At 40.9% G+C, this 25,569-nt stretch overlaps 3 protein-coding genes across 5 annotated transcripts in view; 2 read left to right on the forward strand and 1 right to left on the reverse strand.

The window, feature by feature from the left end:
• Positions 1–25,569, forward strand: part of PBRM1 (polybromo 1) — a 351,134-nt gene that overhangs the window by 185,001 nt on the left and 140,564 nt on the right. The gene's annotated exons all lie outside the window — the stretch shown is intronic.
• Positions 6,787–7,551, reverse strand: LOC133208772 (protein BTG1-like). The gene is made up of 2 exons (XM_061346887.1): positions 7,379–7,551; positions 6,787–7,197 (listed from the first exon to the last, which is right to left on the reverse strand). Exons 1-2 carry the CDS (start codon positions 7,494–7,496, stop codon positions 6,848–6,850), a joined length of 468 nt encoding a protein of 155 aa, XP_061202871.1. The 5' UTR covers positions 7,497–7,551; the 3' UTR covers positions 6,787–6,847.
• On the forward strand, positions 13,839–25,091 carry ATRIP (ATR interacting protein). Of its 3 annotated transcripts, XM_061346952.1 has the most exons (13): positions 13,839–14,207; positions 14,448–14,530; positions 15,757–15,927; positions 16,575–16,690; positions 16,996–17,156; positions 18,298–18,393; positions 19,161–19,290; positions 19,719–20,447; positions 21,086–21,228; positions 21,808–21,899; positions 22,759–22,842; positions 23,093–23,342; positions 24,650–25,091. In XM_061346952.1, the coding sequence occupies exons 1-13, from the start codon at positions 13,913–13,915 to the stop codon at positions 24,715–24,717; spliced, it is 2,418 nt and encodes an 805-aa protein (XP_061202936.1). In that variant the 5' UTR covers positions 13,839–13,912; the 3' UTR covers positions 24,718–25,091. The 3 variants fall into 3 exon arrangements, with proteins under 3 accessions (XP_061202936.1, XP_061202937.1, XP_061202938.1); XM_061346953.1 differs by lacking the exon at positions 22,759–22,842 and having other exon boundaries at positions 14,445–14,530; XM_061346954.1 differs by lacking the exons at positions 22,759–22,842; positions 23,093–23,342; positions 24,650–25,091 and adding an exon at positions 22,694–22,720 and having other exon boundaries at positions 14,445–14,530.

Below are 25,569 nucleotides of genomic sequence, written 5' to 3' on the forward strand. Positions count from 1 at the left end.
GAAGCTGCATTTGGACCTCTACAGCTGGCTGAGGAGCTGCACATCAGCTCAAGTCCTTGTCCCTGCCCCAGATGTGCTGCAAAAATCAGAGAGCAAGCAAAAGTGGCTGCCCTGCAAGGAACAGTTAGCCAGGAGCTGGGGTGACAGCAAGGCACCATATTAATGGGTGCAATCCTACAGTACCTGAGCATGAGGAACAGAGCAGGTTCGGTGAGAGTGACCAGGGATGGCCTAAGCCAGCTGTAGTGACGAGGTCCAAGGTCACCATGCAAGGTACGAGGCCAGGCATGAGTGTACCTACAGCTGAATCGATCATGTCTCTTCCCTTCTGCAGACTGTCCCACTTCAACCTTTCCAAACAACTTTTTATTGCTGTTGTGTCTTACACCCAGATTTCCTTACTTGCCAAGGCCAGGGGATCCTGTGCCTAAGTATTTTCCCTGTGCCTGTGTAGTCTGTTAGCTCCATGTTCCCTCAGGATACTGGTCTAAAGTTCACATAATTTGATTTTACCAAAGTTAAAGCTGTGACGACTATCATTATTCCATTATCTTGATTGCAGAAAGTATTGTAAAGACCATGGGTCACTTGGGTTACTTAAATTATCTCAGTTTCACAATTCCATACTTCCTTTAGACAAGACTGCTCTCATTCATTTTCAAAAGGCTAACCAGATCAAATTCCCATTCAAATGAGAAGGCTCTGTATTCACTTAACACATCCGAAAGTCAGGCCACTATTTCAATGGCTGTACTCAGATGGGAGACCTTAGAGACTCAGGAAGAGGTTAAGAGGCAATGGAAATAAAAGGAAAAACTTAAAATGCGAATGGGCATACAGATGGCAGTTATAAAGAAGCACTTTTAAAGTGGAAGAAAAAAGCAGCAAATAAACCAAAAACCATGCAGAATATTACCAACTGTAAGCCTGAACTGTTATTTTTGCATGCAAATTGTTTCAGAGATTAGTCCCAGAATGTAATTTATTATGATGTGAAAAATCATACCATGACTAATTCCTTACCAAGGGCACAACACTATTAAACACAGTTGTGCAAAGCAGCTTTACAGGAGATTAGATCCACATTGATTCAGAGGGGAAAAAAAGTCTTATCAGGAATTACCTACGTTACCCATCAAAATCTGACTCACCTGAAGTTGCTCACAGCAATTATTCAAGAAAGGAACACAGCCTAAACAGTACTTACCCGGACTCTGTACAGCTATACAAAGCTATATGTGTATTAAACTCCTCGGGCAACTCAGAAGGCTTGAGAGGTATACAAATAATTTATTAGAAGATCCTTCTACAACAATCAGTCTTTGATTGTTCAAAGTAAACCAACAAACATGTGGACCTTATCTGCTAAGCTTTTAGCTTTCCTCCAATGGATTCGTTCCAGTTCAAGAACATTTCCCAAGGGCCCTTCAGAGGTTTGCGAAGAATCGGAATGTCCTGATCACATTTATTTCCAATCACTTCTATCTCATGTCCACCTCCCCTCATCTGCCTCCAAGCATCACTGTACCACACTGGGCTCTTTCTGGAGGGGGTACATCACAAGATCAACAATACCATATTTCAGTTGAATGCCAAGTAATCCTGCTTATGCATTATCACTTCACAGAAACAGGAGATGGTGAAACACAATGACAGAGCAAAGGGCTAACTGAAAAACAAAACAAACCAACCCTAAGCTACAAAACCAAACCCAACTAAAACCGTTGCATATAGATTGGTTGATCAGGAATTTTCTGTTTTAGATGTGATGCTTTATTTCATAACCAGAGATGCTGTACTTAATGAGATAGATTTTTTCTTTCTGCTGGGTACTCTTGCTGTATCATTCTAGAAAGGACAGTATTGTGTAGCTTTGTTAATTTTTGTTATCAGTGTACTTAGATGAGCTTTACAAGATGTTGAGGACACTCACAGGATCTTCATAAGACAGGCATGACCACGTACATACTAGAACCTCTGAAAAAAATTTAATTCCATTTCAATTAAAATACAGCAGCCCCCCTCAAAAAGTTACCCAAATTACGAGCTAAAATGCAGCTTACTTCTCAATGAAAATTTTACATAGCCTTATAATGGAAAGCAAAGTATCACTTGTCATTACTCAGATAAATTCAGCCCTCAGCAAGAAAACAATTATGATAGATGGGCCTATTACAGCATAAAAATTATCAAGAGTGATTCTGGCACCACAAAAAAAAAATAAAATAAAAACTTGTGGTGACAGTAGAAAGTATCAGCCTTCCCACTCAAGAAGCAGAATGCCTCCATTAACCCAACAGTTCACATTGCCATGGCCGAGTGGGAAGACTTGGATCAGCCTGAAGGGATTGCACAAAGCCAAACTGATGACTGCAGGCACTGACACAACTCAAGGCAGAAATCAGGATGAGGTCAAAGTTCTGAGTCACACTCCTGATCTCTCTCCCTTACTGGTATGGGGCAGGGAAGGGGAAGGGGAGGGGGAAGGCAAAACAGGAAAAAGCCACCAGACATGGATTATTGTTCTGAAGGGAACTAAAAATGTAAAAGGAAAATTCATGTTTAAAATAGCTAAGAAAAATGGCTATGCAAAGGCTTCTGAGATACATCAGCACATAAATGAATACTAGCACTGAAGAAGACAAAGTTGCTAAAGAGAGGCAAACAACTGTAAGTTCAATAATATTGAACTGTAAGTTCAAAATATTGCTTATCTGTATTAGGTATTGTAGATAACTTTGTGCTGCAAGAGTATAATGAAATACTTCCAATAGACTTATGACTAAAACAGATACTAAAGATAACTGTTATGATGTCATAAGGAAAAACATAACCACAAGGTCTATGGAACAATGCAAGAGAACTTCCTTAGGATATCAGTACGACCCTGATGTCTGTTTCTGATTCATGTGGAAATAACTAGAAAGTTTCTCTGGAGTAAATGTCCAGATATAAAAAAAGTAACAACTAATAATTGCAGGAGAGTTAGAACACTTTTAACTGTGGATCAAACATAAAAAAAAAGAGGTTAATTAATGAAGTATTAATTCACTTCACAGTAAGAAGTATAATTAAAAGGAGAGCAATATCATTAACTGTTTTATAGAAAAGCTCCTCTATTAAACCACCCTGGGGTTTGTCCTTTGCAAGAGTAACTGCAGTAACAAACTATTGCAGCTTTTATAAGGCTCTTCGCCCAAACCAGATGACATTCTAGACAAAATAAAGATAACAGTGAAGAATGTATCCTGTGAATTACAGATGAGTTAAGTGAAAGACCTCATATTTAGCAGTTACATCTGTACTAGTTCTGAAGTAATTTCACATTGTTCTCAGTGAGGTAACAGTCACACTTCTGTCAGTGCTGGTGGAACAGCAAGTCATGGTGGGAATTGAGTGATCCAGATCTCTTGATCCACTGCACTGATTTCTTTAGAGCATATTTTCATCCATATATTATAAATGGAATAACTGTTTGCAGAAAGCATGTATGTAAGTCGCAGGTAAAAGAAAATTATTTATGCTCAAACTGAAAAAGCTTCATCTTTTCAATCCCTTAAAGAGGCTTCGTTTGATTGCAGCATCAAATGCATACAAGAGGCCATACTGAAAGGTCTTTCATCTTGAGAATAAAGAAATGAAAAGACACTAATGTTTAGAAATTAAACTTGAATGGAACAAATTGGAATTTACCTAATACTGAAGGCAATAGACTCTGAAACAAATACAGACCATACCCTCATCTCTTGAGTTTTCAGATCAAAATTATATACCTCTGTACTCTTGGGTACAAATCATGAGTTGGGGGGTGTTATATATATGAATTGCAGTTTCTATAGCCTGACCACTAACAGAAACTTTTGTCTCATTTTGATTTAACAGTTCAGAAAGACAAATGTCACTTTGCAACAGGGCAACGTTTTTTGAGGACAAATGCATGGTTTTCCTCTACAAATATTTCTTTCTTCAGCTTTACTTATCCAATAGTTAACCCATCCTCATGCAAACACACGTGAAAACAATATACCATTCCTCCAGATATTTGTACTGCTTCAAGGGAGCTAGCATGCAATAATTCTTCCTTTAGAATTCAAACCCTTCTGTTCTGCATTACAACCGAGCACATGCAGTCAGTTTTGTGTGACAAGTCTATCACTTAAAATATGTTAAAATTTTTGCTTGCTTGTTGCTATGGCAGAATGCAGAACTGATCACCTTTCAGGGAAAAGAAAGTTAATTATTTTTTTACATCCTCCAAATAACAGCCTCACTGGCTTACTACCAAGAGCTCTATTCCCTCAGAACAGCCTTTGTGCTGTCAGTAGGTCTTGGCCCTTTTTTAAAGCAGTGGAACATAGTCCTAGATGTCACAGATATTACAGTACATTCACTTACAGCTTGAGTATTTTATTTGCTTCAGCGGGTTTTCTTCAAGCTCCCCAGTCTCCTTCACCTGCCTGTAACTGCAATATATGAAATTGAACTTGCATTACATAAACAAGAATATCCCATTCAGTGATAAAGAGCAAACTTGCAGAGAGCATAGGATACTTGAGACATGGTATTATATGATGTGTGTACTATCCCATTGATTGTGGCAGGATAAGAAGCAACAGAATTCACCACAGCTGGATTAATCCAGTCTTTGCTCATACACTGAGACACACCAGCCAAGACAAGAACACCTGAAAAACTTGCTGAACCCTACCTCACGTCAAGCCACACAAACTATCTGGAAATCAAACCGTGTGTCCCAAGCCACCTTTAATCCCACTTTGACTGCAAAATCCACTGTTAAGATAAAAGCTCCATACTACATCTTTTCATGTATGCAGTTAATATAACATGCAACAAGGCCAGTTATCAAATGAAATTTAATCAAACAGGGCATCTCAACCTTAGCAGATTTAATATTTTGTTCGGTTACTGACAAACATGCCTAATAGGTCCCTTAGGTGTCCTAAAGATATTCAATGCAAGTAATTCTATTAGAAGCAAAAAAGCATTACTTTGTCCCTAAGAAAAGAATAAGCCCATGTTGTGAAAACTGACTTTCAATCGTGTATAATAAAAAGACAAGACCTTTATTACCCATGTGTTAAAGTAACCCAGAAACTTATTTATTGGAGCAATAGATTAGAAACACTACAAATTTTATTTGGGTTAAACAAATACCACTAGACAAGCCTGCCCTCCAAGGTATTAAGGGAAACAGCAAGAAAAAGATGTGGCTTACTTCTAACACACACACAAAAAATAAAAACACCAAAACAAAACCAAAGCTCTTTGTGAACTGGAGCTCTCCACTTTCCAGCTTGCCCCTTCCTTCGCTGTATGTAAAATACCATGTTATTGACATTGTACAAGTTTGGGATTTTTTGCCAACATACTAATACTACACAAAGCTTTCTTTCATCAAGTGTTCAACTGTGCTGAAACACCAGGCTACCAAAAAACCAGTAGTGCTAGACATTATGCAGCCTTCTACAGTCCGATTACAAACCACTACTTCTTACAGTAGGAATCACAATATCCACATATGGAATCCTTCACTGGAGTATCAGTACTAAGAGTCGCAACATAAACAAGCAACACAAAGTTTCAATTATTACATCAAATTCACTGTAGTTGATCCCTTTACTTACTTAAACTTGTACCCAACTGGTATTTGAGACACTGGTGAAGTAAGAAGGAACTCCACACCAGAAATGGCAGGTTTTTACCTCCTAGAAGAGTCAAGGTAGCTACACAACTGCATCTTCCTAGTTGGTTTTAAGCTGGAGTTTTAAAAGCAAACTCAATTTCCCAGTGAACTCAAGCATGTTTTGCAATAGATCAAGCGTTAGAAGTGCATTTCCACTTCCATTCAGTTTGATAAAGCACACACTGAAAAACAACCCACGCAGCTCTACACAGACAGTTCAGCTCAACTCAGGACGCACAGCCACCACCTTTACCAAAACCAAGCTTTTTGTGGGAATCCAAAATAAAGATGAATATTAAGAGCTACCCCTTTCTGTGACAATTAAAAATACCTAGAGTAAGCTTTGAGAGCAATGTAAAAAGCCAGGGGGACAACACAATAAACATCAACAAGCCAAAAGCAGTTGGGCAAGTCTTTATTGTTCTACTCCAATAACTAGAAAAAGCAAGACAAACTAATTCCCCACTTCTTTTTGTCAAAATGTCAGGACATGATAGAATCCAGCCCTCAAATAAATGCATGCTTTGGAAAAGGAAAAAATAAAAGTTATTTTGTGACTTTTGCCTTGCAGCCAAACTTGAATGACCCTGAGAGAAGTCTGCAGGCAAATCACTGATGAGATTTATGCGCAGCTTGTTAGATGTGCTTCCCACCCCTCTTTTGTGTTATTGGTCAAATAATTCAGGAATGTTTTAACTAATCTTGACTAAAATCCATCATAAAGAATGCTACAATATTGCTTTTTATTACAAATAGCCAAAAGTTGTTTGAAAATATAAATGTGTAAAGCGGTCAACTGTACAGTGCATTTACAGTACACAGTCCAGAAAGTAACATGCAGTGAAAAGAACTGCTTTATACATTAGCCCTTGGCCACAAAGAACTTGGCAGTACTACAGCTTTAACGACTATAGGGTGAAAGAACTGAAGAAAAAAACAGAAAAAAACAAGAACAAGTGAACAAACCCCCTCACCCCCTAAAAAAAAAAAAAACCCAACACACACAAAAAAAAAAAAATCAACCAAGCTACCAAAACAAAAACAACCCACAGAAAACAACAACAAAACCAAACCACACTCACTTACATCTAAGTTTAACATGAGATTGGGATGCATACATCATTGTACAAGGAACAGTCATTTTTAACTAGATACTGTCATCATGTAATTCTCGGAAGGGCTGGACCTGCCAATTCTCCATTCTTCCTTACAGCTGGTCCTATTCGCCAGCGGTTTGGTTGCCTTCCCACCAGACTGGGGACTTTCGTAAAGGACACAAATAGACCCATCCTCACCAATGCGATAGGACACCTCGGAAGGGTCGACCCAAAGAGTCAGTTCGCTGGGTAAAAGCTGGAAGAGTTTCTCGTGGCTCAGTCCAATCATCCCCGCTGCCTTTCCTATCAAGGGGTCCATCTTATGGTTGATCCTAATGCACCGGTATCCGGAGCCCTTGGAGGGCACCAGGGGGAACCAATGGTGTTTATAGTGCTCTGCAGGAGGGAACAAAGAGCAGCTTTACGGCGGCCCCAGAGCCCCCACCGCTCTTCAGCCCCGCGGTGCCTGCGCTCCGCCGGACCCCCCCTGCGGAGCACAGAAGAGGGCAGCCGTACCGGCCGCCCCAAGAGAGCCCCTTCACCCACCACCCCCGGCGGGGTCCGTGGCCCCGCTCACCGCGCAGCGCCTCCTGCAAGCACCCACGGAAGCACCGCAGCTGCTCCTCGCCGATACCGCCCGCTGCCCGCAGGAGGCGGGTGATGAACGCCGCCGCCGTGGAGATCTCGGTCCTCATGGCCACCCAGGCTGGCGCGCACGGCCCTGCCGCCACCCCTGCCCGCTGCCAGCACCGCCGCTAGTGCCCCGGGCACGCCCCCGAGCCTCCAGCCAATGCCGGAGCCGCGCAACAGCCGCATCACACGACGGAGCCCCGCCCCTCAAGGGCAGGCCGCCACCCCATTGGCGGAGGCGGGGCGCCCTCGGCCACCACGCTCGGCCATTGGTCTGCCGCGCGGGCCGGGCTGTGTTTTGCTGTCCGAGGGGCCGGGCCTGCCCCGCTTCGGGATCGGTAGCGCCCCTTAGGCAGCGGAGCTGCGCTGGGAGCCTGCTTTGCTCCGGCGCCGCTTCGGCTCCTGGGAATTCGGCACACTTGAAAACGTCTGCGAGAGTTAAGCTAACAGTTATGCTCGTGAACGGCACAAAGTTGTTGTTGAGTGTATGACGGTGAAGGGATACATCTGTGGCTTGTATTTTGAGTACTATACTGCATGTTTTAATTGCGATACCAGTCGGGAAAGATTTGGGGATTTAGATACAAACACAAACCTAATGCTTATCTGTGCGTAAGATCAGCCATACATACACTGCCCTAAGTACCAGGCTTCTCCACCTGCAGGTCACACCACAGCAACCACCGAGAGGAACAATCTGTTAGACCTTTGCATTCCTTTGCACTGGCTTTTTTATGGGGCATAAAAATTTGAGCCATGGAAATGTTTGGCTGAACAGTTTGTGTCAGATTACTGTGGAGTAAAGTACATGGCTTGTTTGAGACAGAGAACTTTAGTGACAACTCAGCATCACTGCTGAGGGCTCCAAGTTTGAGGAACAACTACAGTTCATCTCATTACAATAGAAAAGTTTTGTTTTCAGGCCAGTTATCCTGGGAAGTCTCTTTACTCAAGAGCTCCAAACCAGTAGTTCTGGGAGCACCCCACCAGCCTCACTTCCTCCACACAACTTGCCAAGCAGCAGCTGAGTTCCACAACACATCCAGAGACATGGATGGATTCAGTTGGGACCCTGCCCCCTTTAGTGCAGCGACGATATTCTTAAACTAGTTTAAAGCTTTTAAACAGCTCACGGTATAGCCAGGATTCCCCAAATTCACAAAAAGCTTCCCCTCTAGTCCAAGCACTAGCCACAAACTTTCTCCCCCCCATCTTCAAGTCCCATTCACAAGCCATTCCTCCAAATCAGTGCTTTCAAGAGTACTGTCTAAGGTCAGTCCACCGTTGCCAGGGCTGTCTGCAGCTGTAACTAATAATCACAGCTCTCAGAGAGCAGTCTTCTCTCAGAAGTTTGTGCAATGCCAGAACCATATCCCCCCCCCCCCCCGCCTTAAATACATCCACTCCCTTCATTGGCTTTGTGTCTTAACCCCCCTTTGGAAAAAGGGTGTTGATTTCTTTACACTGTTGGTTAAGTTCTCAGGCTTTACATTCTCCTTTGTTAAAAAGCAAACTAACCCCTCCTTTATTCTTCTCCAAGGCCTGCCACATGCCACAGGACTTTTCTTCAGAAAAGATCTCACCTCTGAGGAAACTAACATCTTGTTTTCCCAACTGCACACCTGAATCCTTGTCTGCCAGCTGTAAGAATCTGACATCACCTCCAGTTCATCAGCTGCAAAAGCCATACCCAGGGAGTTAAGAGGAGAAAAGCCTTGTCTGCAAACCTTTAAAAGTTAAATCCAGTTCTACCAGTTCTCCATAATAATACATTCATCAATAGAAGTGTGACCAAGACAACTCAAACTAGTGTTTTAAATGTTACTAGCAACCAGTATAACATGGGCTGTGAATTTACAGGTGCTTTCCCCAAACCTCTGTCCCTTTAATCTAAGGGTTAGAAATCATCAAGGCTGTAATTACAGAAGAGCTCATCACAGAGCCAAACCTCATCCCGGACAGGAAGGGTTCCCAGGGGAATGCCTGGTTACCTGCAACAGCAGGACAGACCAGTTTGTTCATTAAGCTACTAGCAAATTACTATTCAATTCCAGCAGTTTAATTTTGCTAGATTCTGAAATTCTATTATGTTGAAACAGTCAAAGAAAAGTGTCATTACATTTACAGTTACAACTTTTTCAGACTCATTCTGCTTGTAGCAAACTTAATTCAAGAACACCAGTTCCCATCCAATTCAGACAAGTTTTTATATTAACAATACGACAGCATTAGAACTCACATAGTGCCTCCTCACTTGTAACTCAAGACATTCAAGATTTCTTACCCTTCATTTTCCCCAATAGCACTAAGAATGGTAAAAATCCAGATGTACATTATTAAGCATGATGCTTAATTATGCTAAAGACCTTCCCCCTTCCAGGATCCCTGGACTTATCGGAATATATGCACAAATTCCCAATTATATGCAGTCTAATTTTACTCCAGGTCACTCAAACAAGGTTCTGTCAAAGCAAGGACAGATATTAAGGGAACTGGTTTTAACTCACTTGTGAGAAACTTAAGTAGAGACCAGAGTGGAAAAGCTTTCTAAGCAAGCAAATGGAAGCTAGCTAAAAATACTACAAGAGTGAAGAGTTAATGTTATATCACTGCTAACACAGACTAATGCTCACTAGATATAGCTCCTGCACCTGGATCCACTAGTCCAGAGTGGAACATTCAATTGAAGGAAGAAGGTAAGCAGGTCTGGCAGTACAAATAAAAAGGTGCTGCAGTAACCAGGTAACATTAAAGTCACACTTTGATTTCTTGTATTCTCACATTTAAGCCTCAAGGCAAGCAAAGCCACAGAAAGACAAGAAGATCAACAGATACATACCTATTTAGTTGCCCTGACAGAAAATGGTTCTATAGGCAACAGTATAAAACAAACTCTGGGAAGGGTTTCTCAAGAAACTAGTTATTTGCCAATTCTTAAGCTAACCACTTATATAAATAGCCTGGTTTAGAGAGTACTAGAATTGTAATTAAACAACAGTGTGGAAATACTGTTTCAGAAAGATTTAGCAGTAGCCATTGACATATGTTATTTCTCATTACAAATGAATTTTAATTATTCATATACAGAGGGAGGTAGGGAGGTGTGAGGAAACAAACAAAAAAGCAACAAAATAAACAACAGAAACAAACACACACAAAAAGCCAAACAAAAAAAAACCATACAAACAACCCACACAAGCTTCTAGAGGTTTTGTTTGGTTGCTTTCCTCCATTTGCTGGAAGATTTCCATGGCCTGGAGTTGTGAGGCCTCATCCCACAGATAGCAGAAGCAAGTAAGTTAGCACTGCAGTTGGGAATTGTTAGGATTAAGAACCTTGTTTAGTACTAGAAACTAAAGGAGTTAAAGCCATAGGCTGCTGACCAAGAGTAAGATTTTTTTATAAAACTAATGCTGCAAATACAAAACCATCAGATGTAAACAAGGAAGAAAAGAACCAAGGAAAAAACTCCCCAGGAATGAGGTTATTTCAGAAGGCAGCCAGCCCAATGACCAAGTAAGCCAGTAAGAAATTAAGAACCCTCTGACCAGAATGGAGAGAAGAATGGGTGGTACATTGCAGGAAACCTGCCTGTAGGAGTATAATATACACGATCTGCTGCAGTGATTCCCCTTTGGAGACACCCAGCTCAAGCTGCTCTGCACATCCAATAAACAAACTGCTCCTTTACTCAGCAGGTTGATAAACTCATCCTTGAGCAGGAACCTCCAGCCAAGCCCTGTTGAGGTGCCGCCCACATAATTCATACTACAGACTAGATGGCAGCTACGTAATGCCTGCAACAACTACTACACATACAACTTTCTTTCACAAAGAGTATTTTAAGTCATCAACTCAAACTTACTTTGTTGTTGTTATTCTGTTCATCTGCAAGTCGTTTCTTTAGCAGGAACCCCTGGAGTAAAGGAAAACAGAGTTAGTATCTTAGCTTACCTTATTGTTTTAATAACTATCTTTAAAAATGAAGTGTGTGGAAGCATTCTATCATTCCATTTTATCTTCAGCTAGAGAAAGAGGATAAGGGAAAGCTGAAGCTGTATCACACAGTATGCTGTTATGTAAAAACAGTAATAATAATGATAGCACTAGCCTATTTCTTTATGTATAAAAAAGCAGCATTAAGACCAAATAAAGTCTAAATCGAGTTCATTTTCAGTTACGTAAATTAAGCTTGTTACTTGTCTCGATAAATAGATAACAAAGCACTAGAACCTGCAAGAAGAGGTTTTAAACAGAACAAACAATTCTATTTTCATTCTATCTCTGAATCACTTCTTTCTAAGCATCTAACAAAATAAAATCTTAAAAGCAAGAATTACCTTTTCTTTGTTGCTAGAATACAATGACATGAATTACATTCCCATTCCAAGAAGAAAAAGAATATTTCCAAATATAAATAATGATACCATCAATACTGTAAGCATCAAATCTCTCCATAACTTTCCAAGCTTGGTATAGCAATTAATAAAAGTTAGAAAAACAAAAGGAAAACCTTAAGTTAATACCTCAGAACTAAAGTAATAAAAGCGTTGTGTTCTAGGAGACTGCCCCTTTTATCCTGATTAGATGCAGCAATCCCAGCTGCTGAAGTTCAGAGGGATCACCTGCTGTCACTTTAGCAGAAAAGGTGGGATGAGCTAGCACAGCTGAGAGCATTGACCCTTCAGGGGTTTCTTTTGGCTTCACTGGCTAATCAGAGGCTGCTGTTGCTTATGCCAGAGCAGTGCATTAATAAAGCAAACTACAGTCTAGTGATTATTTAAGCTGTCCTGCATGTAGAGGGAAACAGAGAAATGAACAAGAGAAATCAGAATTCTATGAAAGCTTTGGAAATATATCATACTAACAGCACATTGTTTCTCAGAGACCACCAGGGGATTTGTAAACTGATTTATAGCACTGAAAATTGTTACTAACCCCGTTTTTAAAATGTGCTGCAAGGCTATTGTCTAGTCTAAACTTGAAAAGTTTACCAACATAGCTGGGAGCTCAGAGGATGTAATGCTTTATTTTTGTAATGGGCTGTTCTGAAGACTCAAGATTAGATTAGGAATGGTCTCCTATTAGAGCAACTGATGCAATTAAAAACAAGAGAGAATGACAACACCCCTTTGAGTCTGCAACAGAAAATTAGAGTGCTTCCTGGTTTTTGTAAGGGTTGAGTTGGAGTAATTTCCTTTCCTTACAGTCTCGTGTCTCACATTCCCATGGGGATTAAACAAAACCACCTGCATGTCTGCGGCCTCCTGTCCCACCACAGCTGCCACAGGGAGTCCATGCAAGGAGGAAGGAGCAGCAATGGCTGCCAGCACAAGAAGAGGTGTCTGCGGGGGTTCTCTGTGAACCTCTGCTGGGGAGGTAGGCACCCAGCAGCCTGACAACCCTGCCCAGCAGGTTCTGCTCATGACATCACTAACCTGGCCTTACTGAGCGATCACAGCACCACAGAATCATTAGGGTTGGAAGGGACTTTGCAGATCATCCAGTCCAAGCCCCTGACAAGGCAGGGCGACCCAGAGCAAGGTTACACAGGAATGTGTCGAATGTTTTGAGAGAGGGAGACTCCACAACCTCCTCGGGTAGCCTGTGCTGGTGCTCTGCCACCCTCAGTGTCACGAAGTTCTTCCTCATGTTGAGGTGAAAGTTCTTGTACTTTAGTTTATGCCCATAGCTCCTCGTCCTGTTGCTGGGCACCACTGGAAAGTCTGGCATCATCCTCCTGGCACCTACCTTTGAGATACTGATCTGCGTTAACAAGATCCCCTCAGAGTCTGCTCTCCTCCAGGCCCAGCTCCTGCAATCTCTCCTCATAGGAGAGATGCTCCAGACCCCTGCTCACCCTTGTGGCCTCCAATGGACCCTCTCCAGCAGCTCCTTATCTGTCTTGTACCAAGGAGCCCAACACTGGACACAGCTCCCCAGACGTGGCCTCACCAAGGAGGTGGGGGGGTTCACACTGTCATGACGCTAGCGATGGCTACACGAGGCCCAGGTACCGCCAGGCCGCAGCTCAGCGTTACGTCACCCCCTCAACACGACGGGATATGACATCACCGTCTGACGCTCTGACGTCAGCAGCCTGGCCCTCAAGCTGCTGACAGAACGAACTTCCCCGCCACCCTCAGCAGCACCGCTCGCGCTCGAACGGCCAATCAGCGAGCCGCTTACAGCGCAGGTCACCGGTGCCAATCGCTGCGCGCCGATGTTCGGTTTGTCCCTCGGGAGTAGCGGAAGGCTCTGCCGCGCTCCCATTGGTCTGAGGGAAGCGCTGCCCGGCAGTGATTGGCGCGCGGCGGGCGCTGTCCGCGGCGGTTCCGGTGCCCGGGGCATCCGTGCCATGGCTGCCCAGCCGCAGCCCCAGCCCCAGCCCCAGCCCCAGCCCCAGCCCCAGCTCGGGCCGCGGAAGCGGAGCGGCCCGGTGCTCTGCGGGGAGGGCTGGGCCGGAGCCGCCCCTCCGGCCATGGCGGGCTTTGGCGGGGCCCTGGAGAACGGCTTCCCGCCGTACAAGCGGCCCAAGAGCGCGGGGCCAGCGGGGCGCCACGAGGGGCCGGGAGATCTCTTCGGAGACAGTGACGACTTCACGGCGGACGACCTGGAGGAGATCGACATCTTGGCTTCTCAGGCGCTGACCCAGGAGGCCGACACCGGGCCCCCGAAACACGTGTGGGGCGGCTCCGGACCGAGCGGCGCCGAGCGGCCTGTGGCAGCGGGGCTGCCGCGGAACGGAGCTCCTGCAGCGGGGAGGAAGCTGCCAGGTCGGTGTGCCTGTGCGGCCTTGGCGGTGTGGCTAGAGCACGGGTGTGATCTCCTTAAGGGTTGATGCAGAAGCGCTAAAGCAGAGTTATGTGGTGACGAGACGCGTGCGATTTACCTGTAGTGACAGTATAATTCTTGTGATAGTCAGAGGTAACAGAAAATAATAAAATGTTCAGTCATTGCTGATGTACATACATCATCCGTGCTTCAGAACAGATCTTGGCTTTTTTCTGCAGCAGGAAGCAGTACAGAAGATAGTCTGGTGAGAGATGCCTTCCAGTTTGAAGTCCTGCAAACGCAGCATGAAGAAATTAAACGGAAGGTCAGCAGTTCTTCCCCCGTTTCCAAATACGACATGTTTTTGATAAGGTTAACTGAAAGGTGGGATAAGTTCGGTTCCAAGTATCTAATTCTTATTGACTAGTAATGTTTGAAATCCATGGATCTGTTAAAAGCATAGTACTAGAAACAGCTCTAGTAGTATTTGATATGAGAGCAACATTTTATTTCTTGGTCATTTTGGGTCAGCAAATACTCATTTTTACCTGTTTCCCTGTAAATGGGTTCTCCTTTGTCCTGTCACCTAGCCAGCACCTTGTTCTGTGAAACTTAAAGATTTGAGAAAATGACTTGTAAGTTGTGTTCTGTTACTTATATGATGATCCTTTACGGAATGGGGAAGAAATACATGCAGAAAAGTAAGAAGGTGCAAATGCCCACGCTTAAGTCCATCCTTTTTAGGCAGACAGCTTAAGAAGAATATAGGACCTGAGCAAGTTTATGATTTTATTTTTACTCGATAAGTCTTTTAGCCTCTGGTAAAATTTTATGTAGGTGGTTCCTGATCCAGAAATACTGCAGGTGTATTTAGTAGTCTATAGTGTATTATTTCATCCCCTTACCTCTGGTGTCTGAATCTTTCCCAGCTCTTTTATGTCCTTTATTGTGGAAGCTCCTACCTGTACACCACATTCAACATGGGGGTGAACCATAACTTTATACAGTGGTGTAGAGGTGTGTTTCTGCCCTTTCTCCACGCTTTCCTGAGCAACAATTGTATTCTCCCTTCAAAGTCTTGTCTCTGAGTGAGATGGTTGTTCAGAAAGTATTAGAGACTATATATGTGGTGAAGATACAGTCTGGGGGTGGTAGCTTGTCTGAGGACAGCGTGCTTGTTGGCTGCCATGCTAGATGAAGTATTATCATCGTTACTGTCCAAACAATGAATAAATAATTGATGTGAGAATACTTACCAAAAAAAGAACCTAATCACAGAGAAGGGGAAGGAGAAGGATGCTCTCTGACAGGTACCACAATGGCATATGAAAATGTGCCTTTGCTGTCATTTATAATTCTGTTAGAAAAAACAGTGGCTGAGCATGATTTAACCAGAAAGATTAGAAGCAACATTGCAGAATTTGTACACTGGGCTATAGGAAAATTTTTCTCTTTAGAAAGTATAAATATACCTGATTTTTGACCCATATAATGATATAAATACCTGGTTCTGGTTATATGCATCTTCTGATGAAATGCATCTGTTTGCAGCTGAAAGAAATGCAGGATGAAATTCTTACTAAAAATGGAGAAATTAAAATTCTGCGTGACTCGATGCAGCAGATGGAGTATGCTATGGAGGAACAGAAAAGATCGTACATGCTATTGGAACAGCAAAAATCTCAGATCTTAAGTGAAAAAGAAAAGGAGTTCTCCAAAAAGGTTTGTAACTGTGTCAATTACCTGCATGTCACATGCAGAAGCTAATTTTATGACTTAATATGACAGATCATCTAGTCAAAGGAAGAACAGTTGTGTGGAATTTCCAAATTATATATGCTTCCTTCATATAGAAGAAAGCATTTGTAAGAATCTGGTGCAGGTTTTCTTCTGTCAAAATGAAAGTAAAATTCAAGTGGTAGAAGTTTTCATTTACTTTTGTTTGTTTGGTTGTTTTTTTTAAGCAATTCCAAGAACATTAAAATTGGAGCGTGTTTTAAAGTGGAAAAAGGCAACAGAACATGCTTTATGACTGATCAGAGTGCTATTCCTGTTGCAGTCATTTTTCTGAAAGCCCTGAAGAGGACAGTGGCTGCCTTTGTCCTGTTTACTCTGCTGTTAATGGCCTCACTGTAGTAGTGCTCTGCATGGCACTTGCTAGCTTCACAAGTCATACGCTTCTTGCCTGAACTTCTGGCATTTGGTTCTAAGGTAGTATTAGTTGCACTAGCATACATAAAAATGGAGATCTGTGCAGAGTTCACAGTAAGTAGATGGTAATCTTGAAATCTTACGGTAATTCTAGTTGCTTGGTGATTCTGACACCTCTGAATTATTCAGTAAAACTGTCTTTTTAATTCCTCTTTCAGTTGCTGTCATTACAGTCAGAGCTGCAGTTCAAGGATGTAGAAATGAGTGAATTAAGAACACAACTTCAGAAGTGTGAAGGAAGTAAGCAGGTTATTCGGACAGTTTCAACACCAAGGTAGGAGCTTTGGAAAATGAGTTTGTGTTCCTTTTTTATAATATGTGTGCTTAAACTATTGAAGAGGTTTTCTTTCTTCACGTAACTTCTAGCTCCATTGTCTTTAAAAAACACAACTAAAAAAGTCTGTTGACCTCTATGGATTTTTGCTCACAAAGAGCTTTCATTGCATTTGTGACAAAACTGCAGAGAGTTAATAGCGAAGTACCTTTCAAACATCGGTGCAAACAGATCCTTCTTTATTGCTCAGTAAACTAAATACAAAATAAATACTGATTGATTCTAGTGTTTTATTTCTATTTTAGCCCTAAAAAGAACTTTGCAATACAAGCGATACCAGAAGGATGTTCTGTGCAGCCTGGAAAAAGTTCTTTTCCTACGGAGGAATCCTTCAATGCTGAAATGTCCACTAGACCATCGTGTTCTTCAGGAAATCTGATTGCCCCAAGTGCTTTGGTCAAAGAAGGTAAACATGTATGCAACTTGCAACATTTTTAGCTGCATCTGAACATTCTGCCTTAGATAAGGAGTTTTATACTATGCGACTGGAGAGTTTCAGTAAGTTTGTTGTAGAGAAAAACAAACACATATTTGTTACATTTTGGTTTTGCTTAAACTTCTTTCCTTTTTATACCAATTGGCATGAAATAGCTGACTGAAATTTGCATTAAGATCATTTTGATTCACACCCTGGTAATGCCTATGTACCAGATGTCAAGATGTCAACAAGGAAGTGGAATCTGTTTTTCTCTTTGGCTAGCAAAGATCAGGAAATGATTTGCCTATTTCTTGAATTTGTCTGCTAGTCAGCTAATGCGTTTTTTGTGTTCTTGTGGTTTTTGCTGTACAGCTGACCTTTAGGGGAGTTTATTTTAAAGGGTACATATTTAGCCATATTGAAAGAAGCAACTGAAACAGTACACTCATTTCCTCTTTTATGTAATTCTCACAAAGGTGTATCTTGTAGCTTGAGTAAAGCTTAAAAAATTAATATATTCATGTATTTGAAGATTGCTATTATATGAAGCAAAATTGTGGGGCCATGTTTCTGATGTGAAATAATAAATGGGAAAAAATGTGGGTATCATCAACTAATCCTTAGAGGAGTCGTCATGAAAAATCGGAGATGTTACTGTCAGTTACAGTATTCAGTCTTAAATTGGATCGGCACTATGAACTCTATCAAAAGGAAAAATACAGTAGCCTTAAAGCATTAGTATTGCTACTTTTCAGCCTCCTGACTATTCATTATGGTAACAACATTCAGTGTGCCGCTGTTAATCTCTACTCGTAGTGGGAATTCAACTTAAGGTATTGGGTTTTTTTTCTAAAACAAAAGTTGAGAGCAATAGCACTGAACAATCTGGAACATCTGACAGTAAAGCTGAAATTCTATTCACTTCTCTAATTTAATTTGGGGAGCAATTCTACTTCATACAGCTTTTACTATTGTTTGACATATTTGAGTTATACCAGTTTTTACTGGTCTGCTGCCTGTTTTCTTACTCTGTAACAGCTGTGGCTAACAGAATGTGTGTAAAGGATAGGCAACGGATGCATAAGAAATGTAGCTCTCTTATTTGACTCATAATTACTGTTTGTTTTAGATAGTAAGATAACCCATCCTGAAGTGTTACCCCTGAAGCACGAAGCTGTTGGAAAAAGTAGTTCCTACAACTCTGTACCTAAACGAAACACACAAGGTAACTTAATTTTCTTAATACAGAAATAGTGAGCATCTCTGTGGAGCAGCTTCATTGCCTCTACTGAGCAGTATTGTGCTGAGAAGCCTGCTATGTACAGTGCCACTGCACAGTAGACAGTGGTGTTCAGACAGTCACTGTTTAACATTGTGATTTTGCAGTAAAACACTTCAGATTATATTAACTTGTATCCCAACAACATTCTTACATTGTTACTTTAAGAAAAAAGTTTGCCTGGGTTTGGTTTTTGCTTTACGGAAGGATACAGATCAAAAGGCATCCTATTACAAGGCTGGTTCTTCCAGCATGAATATATTATGCTTTTTATTGTAAACCAGTATAAAACCAGAAAAAATGCACCTTTTGTTTTGGTTTTTGTTTTAAATGCCATTTACAACTGTCAACACTAGGAATTCTGCAGGGTACTGTTTTATTTCCAATGCAGAATAGAATTGCATCATGTAATTTTAATGTCTGAACTGGAACAGGGAGAGCAAGTCATCAGGATAATTTAAACATACAATTACCTGGCTTGAGCTGTTTTGATAATACTGGATTGTAATTAATCTCTAATTATAGTTTGGTTAATTTTCAAGTCATAAATTCATTTTTCTGGAAATCATTCTCTTGTAGAGCAGATGATTTGTAATGGAAAAGGTATTTTGAGGTTGAGAGCACTATGAATAAGGCTAATCATTTGAAAAATCATGGCTTTGCTGTTGTTGACATGGTAAAGTTTCTCCAAAGCTATTTGTGCATCCTTTCAGGTTCTATCTTACTAAATGCACTGATGAAACAGCCCATTGTCCCTGGGTCATTACTAGGACTCTGCCATCTCCTTAGCAGTAACTCTGAGCCTCTACCTGGCGCTGCACTGCAGCCCAACTATTTGGATACGTAAGTTTTACTTGTTTTTGTTAAACTGCGTTTGACACGTTCTTAGGATAGTGGCATTCTCTATACTGAGAAATGCTTATTCAGAAAGGATAGCTCATTGCTTTTGTTATACGCTGTTTTGCTTGGACCATTCAATTCGGAACGTCATGATCATCATAGATACTAAAAGGGGACAACACTTAAGTGATAAACTAGGTTAATTATGTAATTAATGGATAATTATATACATAATAATTATATACCAGATATCAAGGAGTAGGTTGGGTTTGGGTTTTTTTCCCCAGTTTACATTTTCTTTTGGAAAGACATCTCTTGTTACTCTCTCGCCTTTCTATTATTTGGTTCAGAATATGAGTAACTCAAATTCCAACTATATTCTCTGCCTTTTCTTCTGAAGTCTTTCCCTTTTTTCAACTTTATTTGGTTAGGAAGTCCACACACCTACCCAGCAGCAGGACAACTCAAGAAGAAATTGGTGCTTGTGGATCCTTGCAAGAAGCTCAAAACCTTGCTATAACAGGATTGAACTTGATTGCTATGGATGGAGGATTATCTGAAGGAACCCAAACAGAAAGCCAGAGAGAGTTGCACGTCACACACTGCAAGATCCGAGGCGCTGTGCACCTCTTGCCCTTGGTAGAACACCATATTGGTGCATACTGTCAAGCAGTACAACTGGCAGACAAGCCAGTAAATGGTTCTTGTGGAAACCATTCAGCTGCTTCTTCCAGAACCAACACAAATATGGTGTCAAGTAAGGAGGACTTCAGATTGCCTCTTGAAGAAACTACAGTTATATCACTGGGTATTCTTTATTATTTGGCATTCTATAGCTGGGATGTTGTCCACTTGTTGCTATCTACTGAAGTGGAAGAAAGTGCTGCTGCTGGAGATGAACAGGTTTCCAAGATGGACAAAAAGGTGGTGTGTGATAACCACTGTGATGATAAAGAAGATACTAGGACACAAGGAGGGCTGCCTGTAGCTCCACAGGATGCTCCCAATAACAATCAACCTCAGCATTCTTTATTTAAAAAGCTGCTTCAGGTTTTAGCTTTTTGTGCTGCAAAAGGCTCCCAGACTGACAGGATACTGAACCAAAGCCTAAAGGTTTTGGTGAAATTAGCTGAAAATTCAACAATGGACTTGCTAATAATGTAAGTCAGCAATAGGTTTACAATTATTTCAGACTGCTGTCTAGCAATTTTTATTCTCTGTTGAAACTAATTTGTACAGATGACAGCAGAAGTTTTGATGTGTACAAGAGAATTTTCAGATCACCTTTGAGCAGCAGTTAAGGATCTTTCTACTGCCTTTGCTGCTAATGAATATGATAATGTTACCCATGATCTGTAACAAGATTTGCTTATGACATTTATATGAAGCAGATCTGTTGCTTCATTGCATAGCCATCACCTGAAAGTCAGAAAACTTCTTAAGGCCATATGCAGTTGATCAGAGTATCTGTAACATTCATTCTGGGTTTTTCAAGATTGCTGGGAGATGCATAAGGAATGAAAGCACAGGGTCTCATTCTGGTAGGTAAAATGCCACTCTCAAAAGTGAGACATTTAATTTGCTAATGGTCTGAAATACATAACCTTAGTATCAATTGCAGAATGACTGCCAAATGTAACCGAACGTGGTTTTCGGTATACATTTTATTTATGACACACAAATTGGGATCAGGTACATTTTGAATGGTTGAAAAGGCACACATTCTGATGATGTGTACAAGAAATAGTGTCTTTTCAATCTGTCATTGCATTTCCCATTTCTAACTTTTCTTTTGAAGTTTTCAGCACTTACTGAGTAGCCAGATACTGCTCCACTGTCTGTGTCCAGAGACCCCTTTGCCTGCTGTCCTTTTGACCGCGAGACTGTTGTCTATTCTTGCTCAACACCATACACTGGTTGTTCAACTTTGCTCTCATTCAGGTAAAAGGCTTCATTACACAGATAACTTACCAGGTAAACATTAGTTAGCATGACTAAAAGCAATGCAAACAGGCCTTGCTCCAAGGTGTTAAAAGCCCAAATGATCTCCTATGTTACCTGAAAAGTTTAGTGTTTCAGTTATTTTTTGAACAGTATTATGTCTTGTATTATATGTCTATATACAATGCTTTTATACCCATGTCAATTTTTAAAACTACTTTCCAGATTAGTATTTAATATTGATGAGGGAAAAAAAAAAAAACCCTTAAAAACTCCTTCAAAAGCCTTTATCTGCATGCATGATACCACTGAGTTTAGGGATTCCAGTACTCTGCATGACAAGCAGTCTTTGTCCAATTCCTTATGAATGAAGGTCTGTATTACCACAAATGCATTTATAGAGTTTAGGAATACTGGTTTCTTCAGCACTGCTTAAGATGTCTGAAGTGAAGCAAGACGTTGAGCCTGTATCACAAGTCCCAGCATAGCACTTCATGTATTTTCTGAAATGTTGCCTTGTTTAGGATAAATTTAGTTTCGTCACACAGTTGGCTAGTTACAAAGTTATCTCTGTTTTAGACACCTGCCTTCTTCTTGCCCTGTACATGTATATTACATCAAGACCAGATAAATCAGCATCTGAAATGCTTTGGCTTCAGCTGGAACAAGAGGTAACCAACCTCTGCTGCTTGTTCATATGCTTTTTCCTGCTGTCTCCAGCTGGGGGAGTGGGAGGAGCAGGGCAGTGCACAGATACTCTGAAAACAAGTTCTTTAACTAAGAACAGAAAGTATTGGCTTGCAGTAAGGGATTACACTGATTTGCAAGAGTAGCTGCTTGAAACTGAATCAGTAACCGGTCAAGAGAACATCTGTTGTAACAGTTAAGTCACTGAAAGAGGAAGAAGGATCCTCAGATGGCTGTAAATATTCAACACTAAGCTGTATTTTGCTTTTAGATCGAGTAAAAGGAAGCAAGATCTATAATTCATTTTGACTTGATTAATTCTAAACTGTATCTTATGAGTTACTGCATAGAAAAAACAGACTTAGCAATTTAGGATTATATTAATGGTATTCAGTGGAAATACTGGCTTTTTTATGTATTGGAAGAATAGCTTTTAAACTTGTACTGTTCTGGCAGTGGTGACTTCTTTGAGGTTCTACTACTTGTTCCACTCCTGCTCTTATTTGAAAGAATTTTCAACCATTTTCATTATACCCCTACCTACATTGTTAGATTCAGTGTAAACATTATTTGTATGAGGTAAATTAAGGCCCAGTGCACCTCACTAGCCTTCCTCATCAGGAAATTGAAAAAAGTTTCTGAGCAGGGGAAATTCTATAAGTTTTACAGGGCAAAAATTTGAACGTTTTTTTTGGGGATACAGATCAAGTGATACGAAAAACCAAGAACGTGTGAAGTTAATAATGAAGTGTCATGTCTATCTTCCCTTTATTTGCAGTTTGTTTGCTAATTCTGCAGAACCCCAGTACTCATTATAATGCACTCTGTATGTTTTTGTAATAGACAGTTAGACTCCTGACAAGGTTTATGCGGAGTTCCAGTCCAGCAGCTTTATTACCTGGTACAGAGTGCCAGTGTAATCTTGAGGTATGTCACTACAATGGCTGAGTTTACTGACGACTTTTAAGGTACTCAATGCTAAAATAGCATTTTGTCCATTTTTTTTAGCTAAAGTGAAAGAGAAATGTACTGTACTTTAAAGGAGGCCACCTTCTAGGACCCTTGCTTTTGATTGCTAGATAGTAATTTTGAAATTTGGAAGTTTAATTAGTAATGTTCATAATGAATTAAGCTTTCTGCTACTACAACTTTATTGAGGCACTTTCTTCTCTTGCAGGTGGTTAAGGCACTAATTATAATGTTACACAGACAGTGGATGAAGATTAGAAGATCTCAGAACAGCTTGTGTGCGCATAAGGAACAAATTATTCAGTTTTTACGGGATGCTCTTTTACTCTTGCACAGCCTATCTCAGAAAGATAAACTGTTTCATGAACACTGTTTGGAAGTTCTCCATCAATATGACCAAGCCATGCCGGGCATAAGAGCAATTCTCAGAAAGACTCAAAAACTGAGTGCTTGTGAAGGTAAAACAACTCAAGTGATAATCTGGCTTTTTTACATGCTGCAGAAATAGGAAAGGGACAGAAGTGGAATTTCTCATTTAACAAGTGCAACCTACCAAATATCATGGATGTTTGTTGCTCAGACCTCTGAAGACAGTTAATAGTCTAGTGCTTCTCAATCTTCATTAAACTGAATCACTACTGTACTATTCTTCTTTAATAGTTTCCTCGGTCTTCTCGCCATAGAGATATGCCCCTATCTGATCCAACAAAATCCCATACTCCAACTCTTTTTAGTAAAGCAATCTGCACTATATATTACCTTATTAAAAAAAAAAGTCATTATTTCAAGTCTCCAAATAACATTACACCTTCTTCCTGCCACTCCCCTCATCCTTAACATCTTTCTTCCTTTTCTCTCTTCTACCCACAACATTCCTCCATTACTCAGAAATCTCTAGCCCATGTCCATTAGGACTTGCCCCTTGCTTTGCACTGTTCTGGTGTCCATTTCCTAGACAGAGCTACTCCTGTGAAATTGCCTCTTCTCCCTGTACCTCAGTGCCCTTTCTTTGTTCACTCATGGCATTATTTACATGAATGTTGTAGAGCTGATGAGAAGATTGTGCTCTTCCATCAGTAGGTGGGTTTGCTACAGGATATCAGATAAGGTATCTGGTCTTGTTAAGAGCCAGAGTGATAAATCCTTCATTGTCAGTGTACGTACTGCATAAGGCAGGTGATGCAAGCATGCCACTACTAGTTACAATGACTTCTCTGGAGATGCCAAAGAGTATGCCAAGTATGGGTTCTACTCTGATTGCTTAGAGTATTCCAAGGTTTTCTAGAACTTTGCCAAACACCTTGTCTGGTTATGCTTGGGAAGGATCCAAAATGGTTTAACAGCTTGGGAAGTTGGGAGGGTGATGTAATCGTGCGCCTGCAACCCTGTAGTCTGCATTTGGGTTCTTCCTTTCAGACATAAAACACTGTGCTTTTGTCCTAGTGACTTAAAAAAATCAGTGAACAAAAATTAGTTTTAAACTTAGTTGCAAAATAATAAAGTACCATTTACTGATTTTCCACTAATAGATAAATTTAACTGACTACCCAAGATAGTGCTCTCCTTTAACACCTGAAAAGGCATTAAAGAGGGGGGAAGTTTGTATGACAAAATGCATATGAAGACCTGTTTTGCATGAAGCCTTCATAAAGGGTGTTTGCTGCAGTCTTCTACAGTCAGTATGTTTTAAAATGCAAACAGCAGCTGTAATTACACTGTATAAAGTAGATAAATGACTCTGAAACATGATTTGTTGTTGTTGCAGAGCTGATTTTGGATGAACTGTATCCTCCTGAGCCAGAAGCAGAAGAGCAAAGAATGGATCGCAGCTAGCTAACTTCTAGCAAAGATCTCTGTCCTTCCTCATCTAAATAATAATCACTGCCACTATAAATCTGAAAATCCCATCATCTGTTTTATTAAGAGATAATCTAAAGGCTGCACTCAAATGCAGCACAACTAAGACATTTCTTTTTTGTGATTATTTAAGTGCCATCTAAACCTAGCTGAAAGCAAAGAAATTTTGCTCTAAGAATTATACTGCAATGTACTGTTTTGCTGTACAAAGCCACTGAGTGGCTTATAACCAGTTCAATTGATGAAAGTCTTTTGAACACATTTGTTTCTTTGTAGCTGTAGCACTTTCTCGCCTGACTTCCAAATTTTTCATGTTGATATTAGTAAACAGTTTACTGTGATTTTAAAAACCTTTCTACAAATAACTTCTAGTTCACAGTTGAGTTCTGAGCAAGAAATTCAAAGCCTTGTAGTGATCACCTGAGTTCATAATTTCTCAGTTTCATGGATCTGCTGAAAGAAGAACTATTGTTCAGATGCCCAATCAAAAAATACTAGAATTTGCTGTTTTGAAAACCTACCTGTCCTGGTAGAAGTTAAAGACGGTGATGCTGAGGAAGGCATTCTATCTTACTTGGTAAGAGAAAAATGTGCAAAATGATGGGGGTTTTTGGTTGTAGTATCTGGGTAGGCACCACAGTGAAGATGAAGGAGCATCGCATTGGCTGGGATACAGCACTGAAGATGGGACAAAGAACTGTTGCTATACCCTTTCAAGGGCCAGAGCTCCTAGGTATAAAACTCCTTCCTCCCACAACACAACCTAGGGCTAAGCCTCCTTCCCTTTGAGCAACAGCTGGCAGAGCTCCCTCAGGCATGTCGTACTTG

Source organism: Neopsephotus bourkii, unplaced genomic scaffold (genome assembly GCF_033783945.1).
Source record: "Neopsephotus bourkii isolate Nb327-2 ecotype Australia unplaced genomic scaffold, CSIRO-AGI_Nbou_v1 NB_284, whole genome shotgun sequence".
NCBI lineage: Eukaryota > Metazoa > Chordata > Aves > Psittaciformes > Psittacidae > Neopsephotus > Neopsephotus bourkii.

What these genes read in the sequence shown, in the direction of transcription:
- LOC133208772 (XM_061346887.1), bottom strand. Translation starts at nt 7,496, where the DNA reads ATGAGGACCGAGATCTCCACGGCGGCGGCGTTCATCACCCGCCTCCTG. An exon ending in CTTGCAGGAGGCGCTGCGCG is followed by an intron (nt 7,198 to 7,378) that starts GTGAGCGGGGCC and finishes TCCCTCCTGCAG; the next exon opens with AGCACTATAAACACCATTGG.
- ATRIP (XM_061346952.1), top strand. Translation starts at nt 13,913, where the DNA reads ATGGCGGGCTTTGGCGGGGCCCTGGAGAACGGCTTCCCGCCGTACAAG. An exon ending in CGGACAGTTTCAACACCAAG is followed by an intron (nt 16,691 to 16,995) that starts GTAGGAGCTTTG and finishes TTTCTATTTTAG; the next exon opens with CCCTAAAAAGAACTTTGCAA. An exon ending in AGTGCCAGTGTAATCTTGAG is followed by an intron (nt 22,843 to 23,092) that starts GTATGTCACTAC and finishes CTTCTCTTGCAG; the next exon opens with GTGGTTAAGGCACTAATTAT.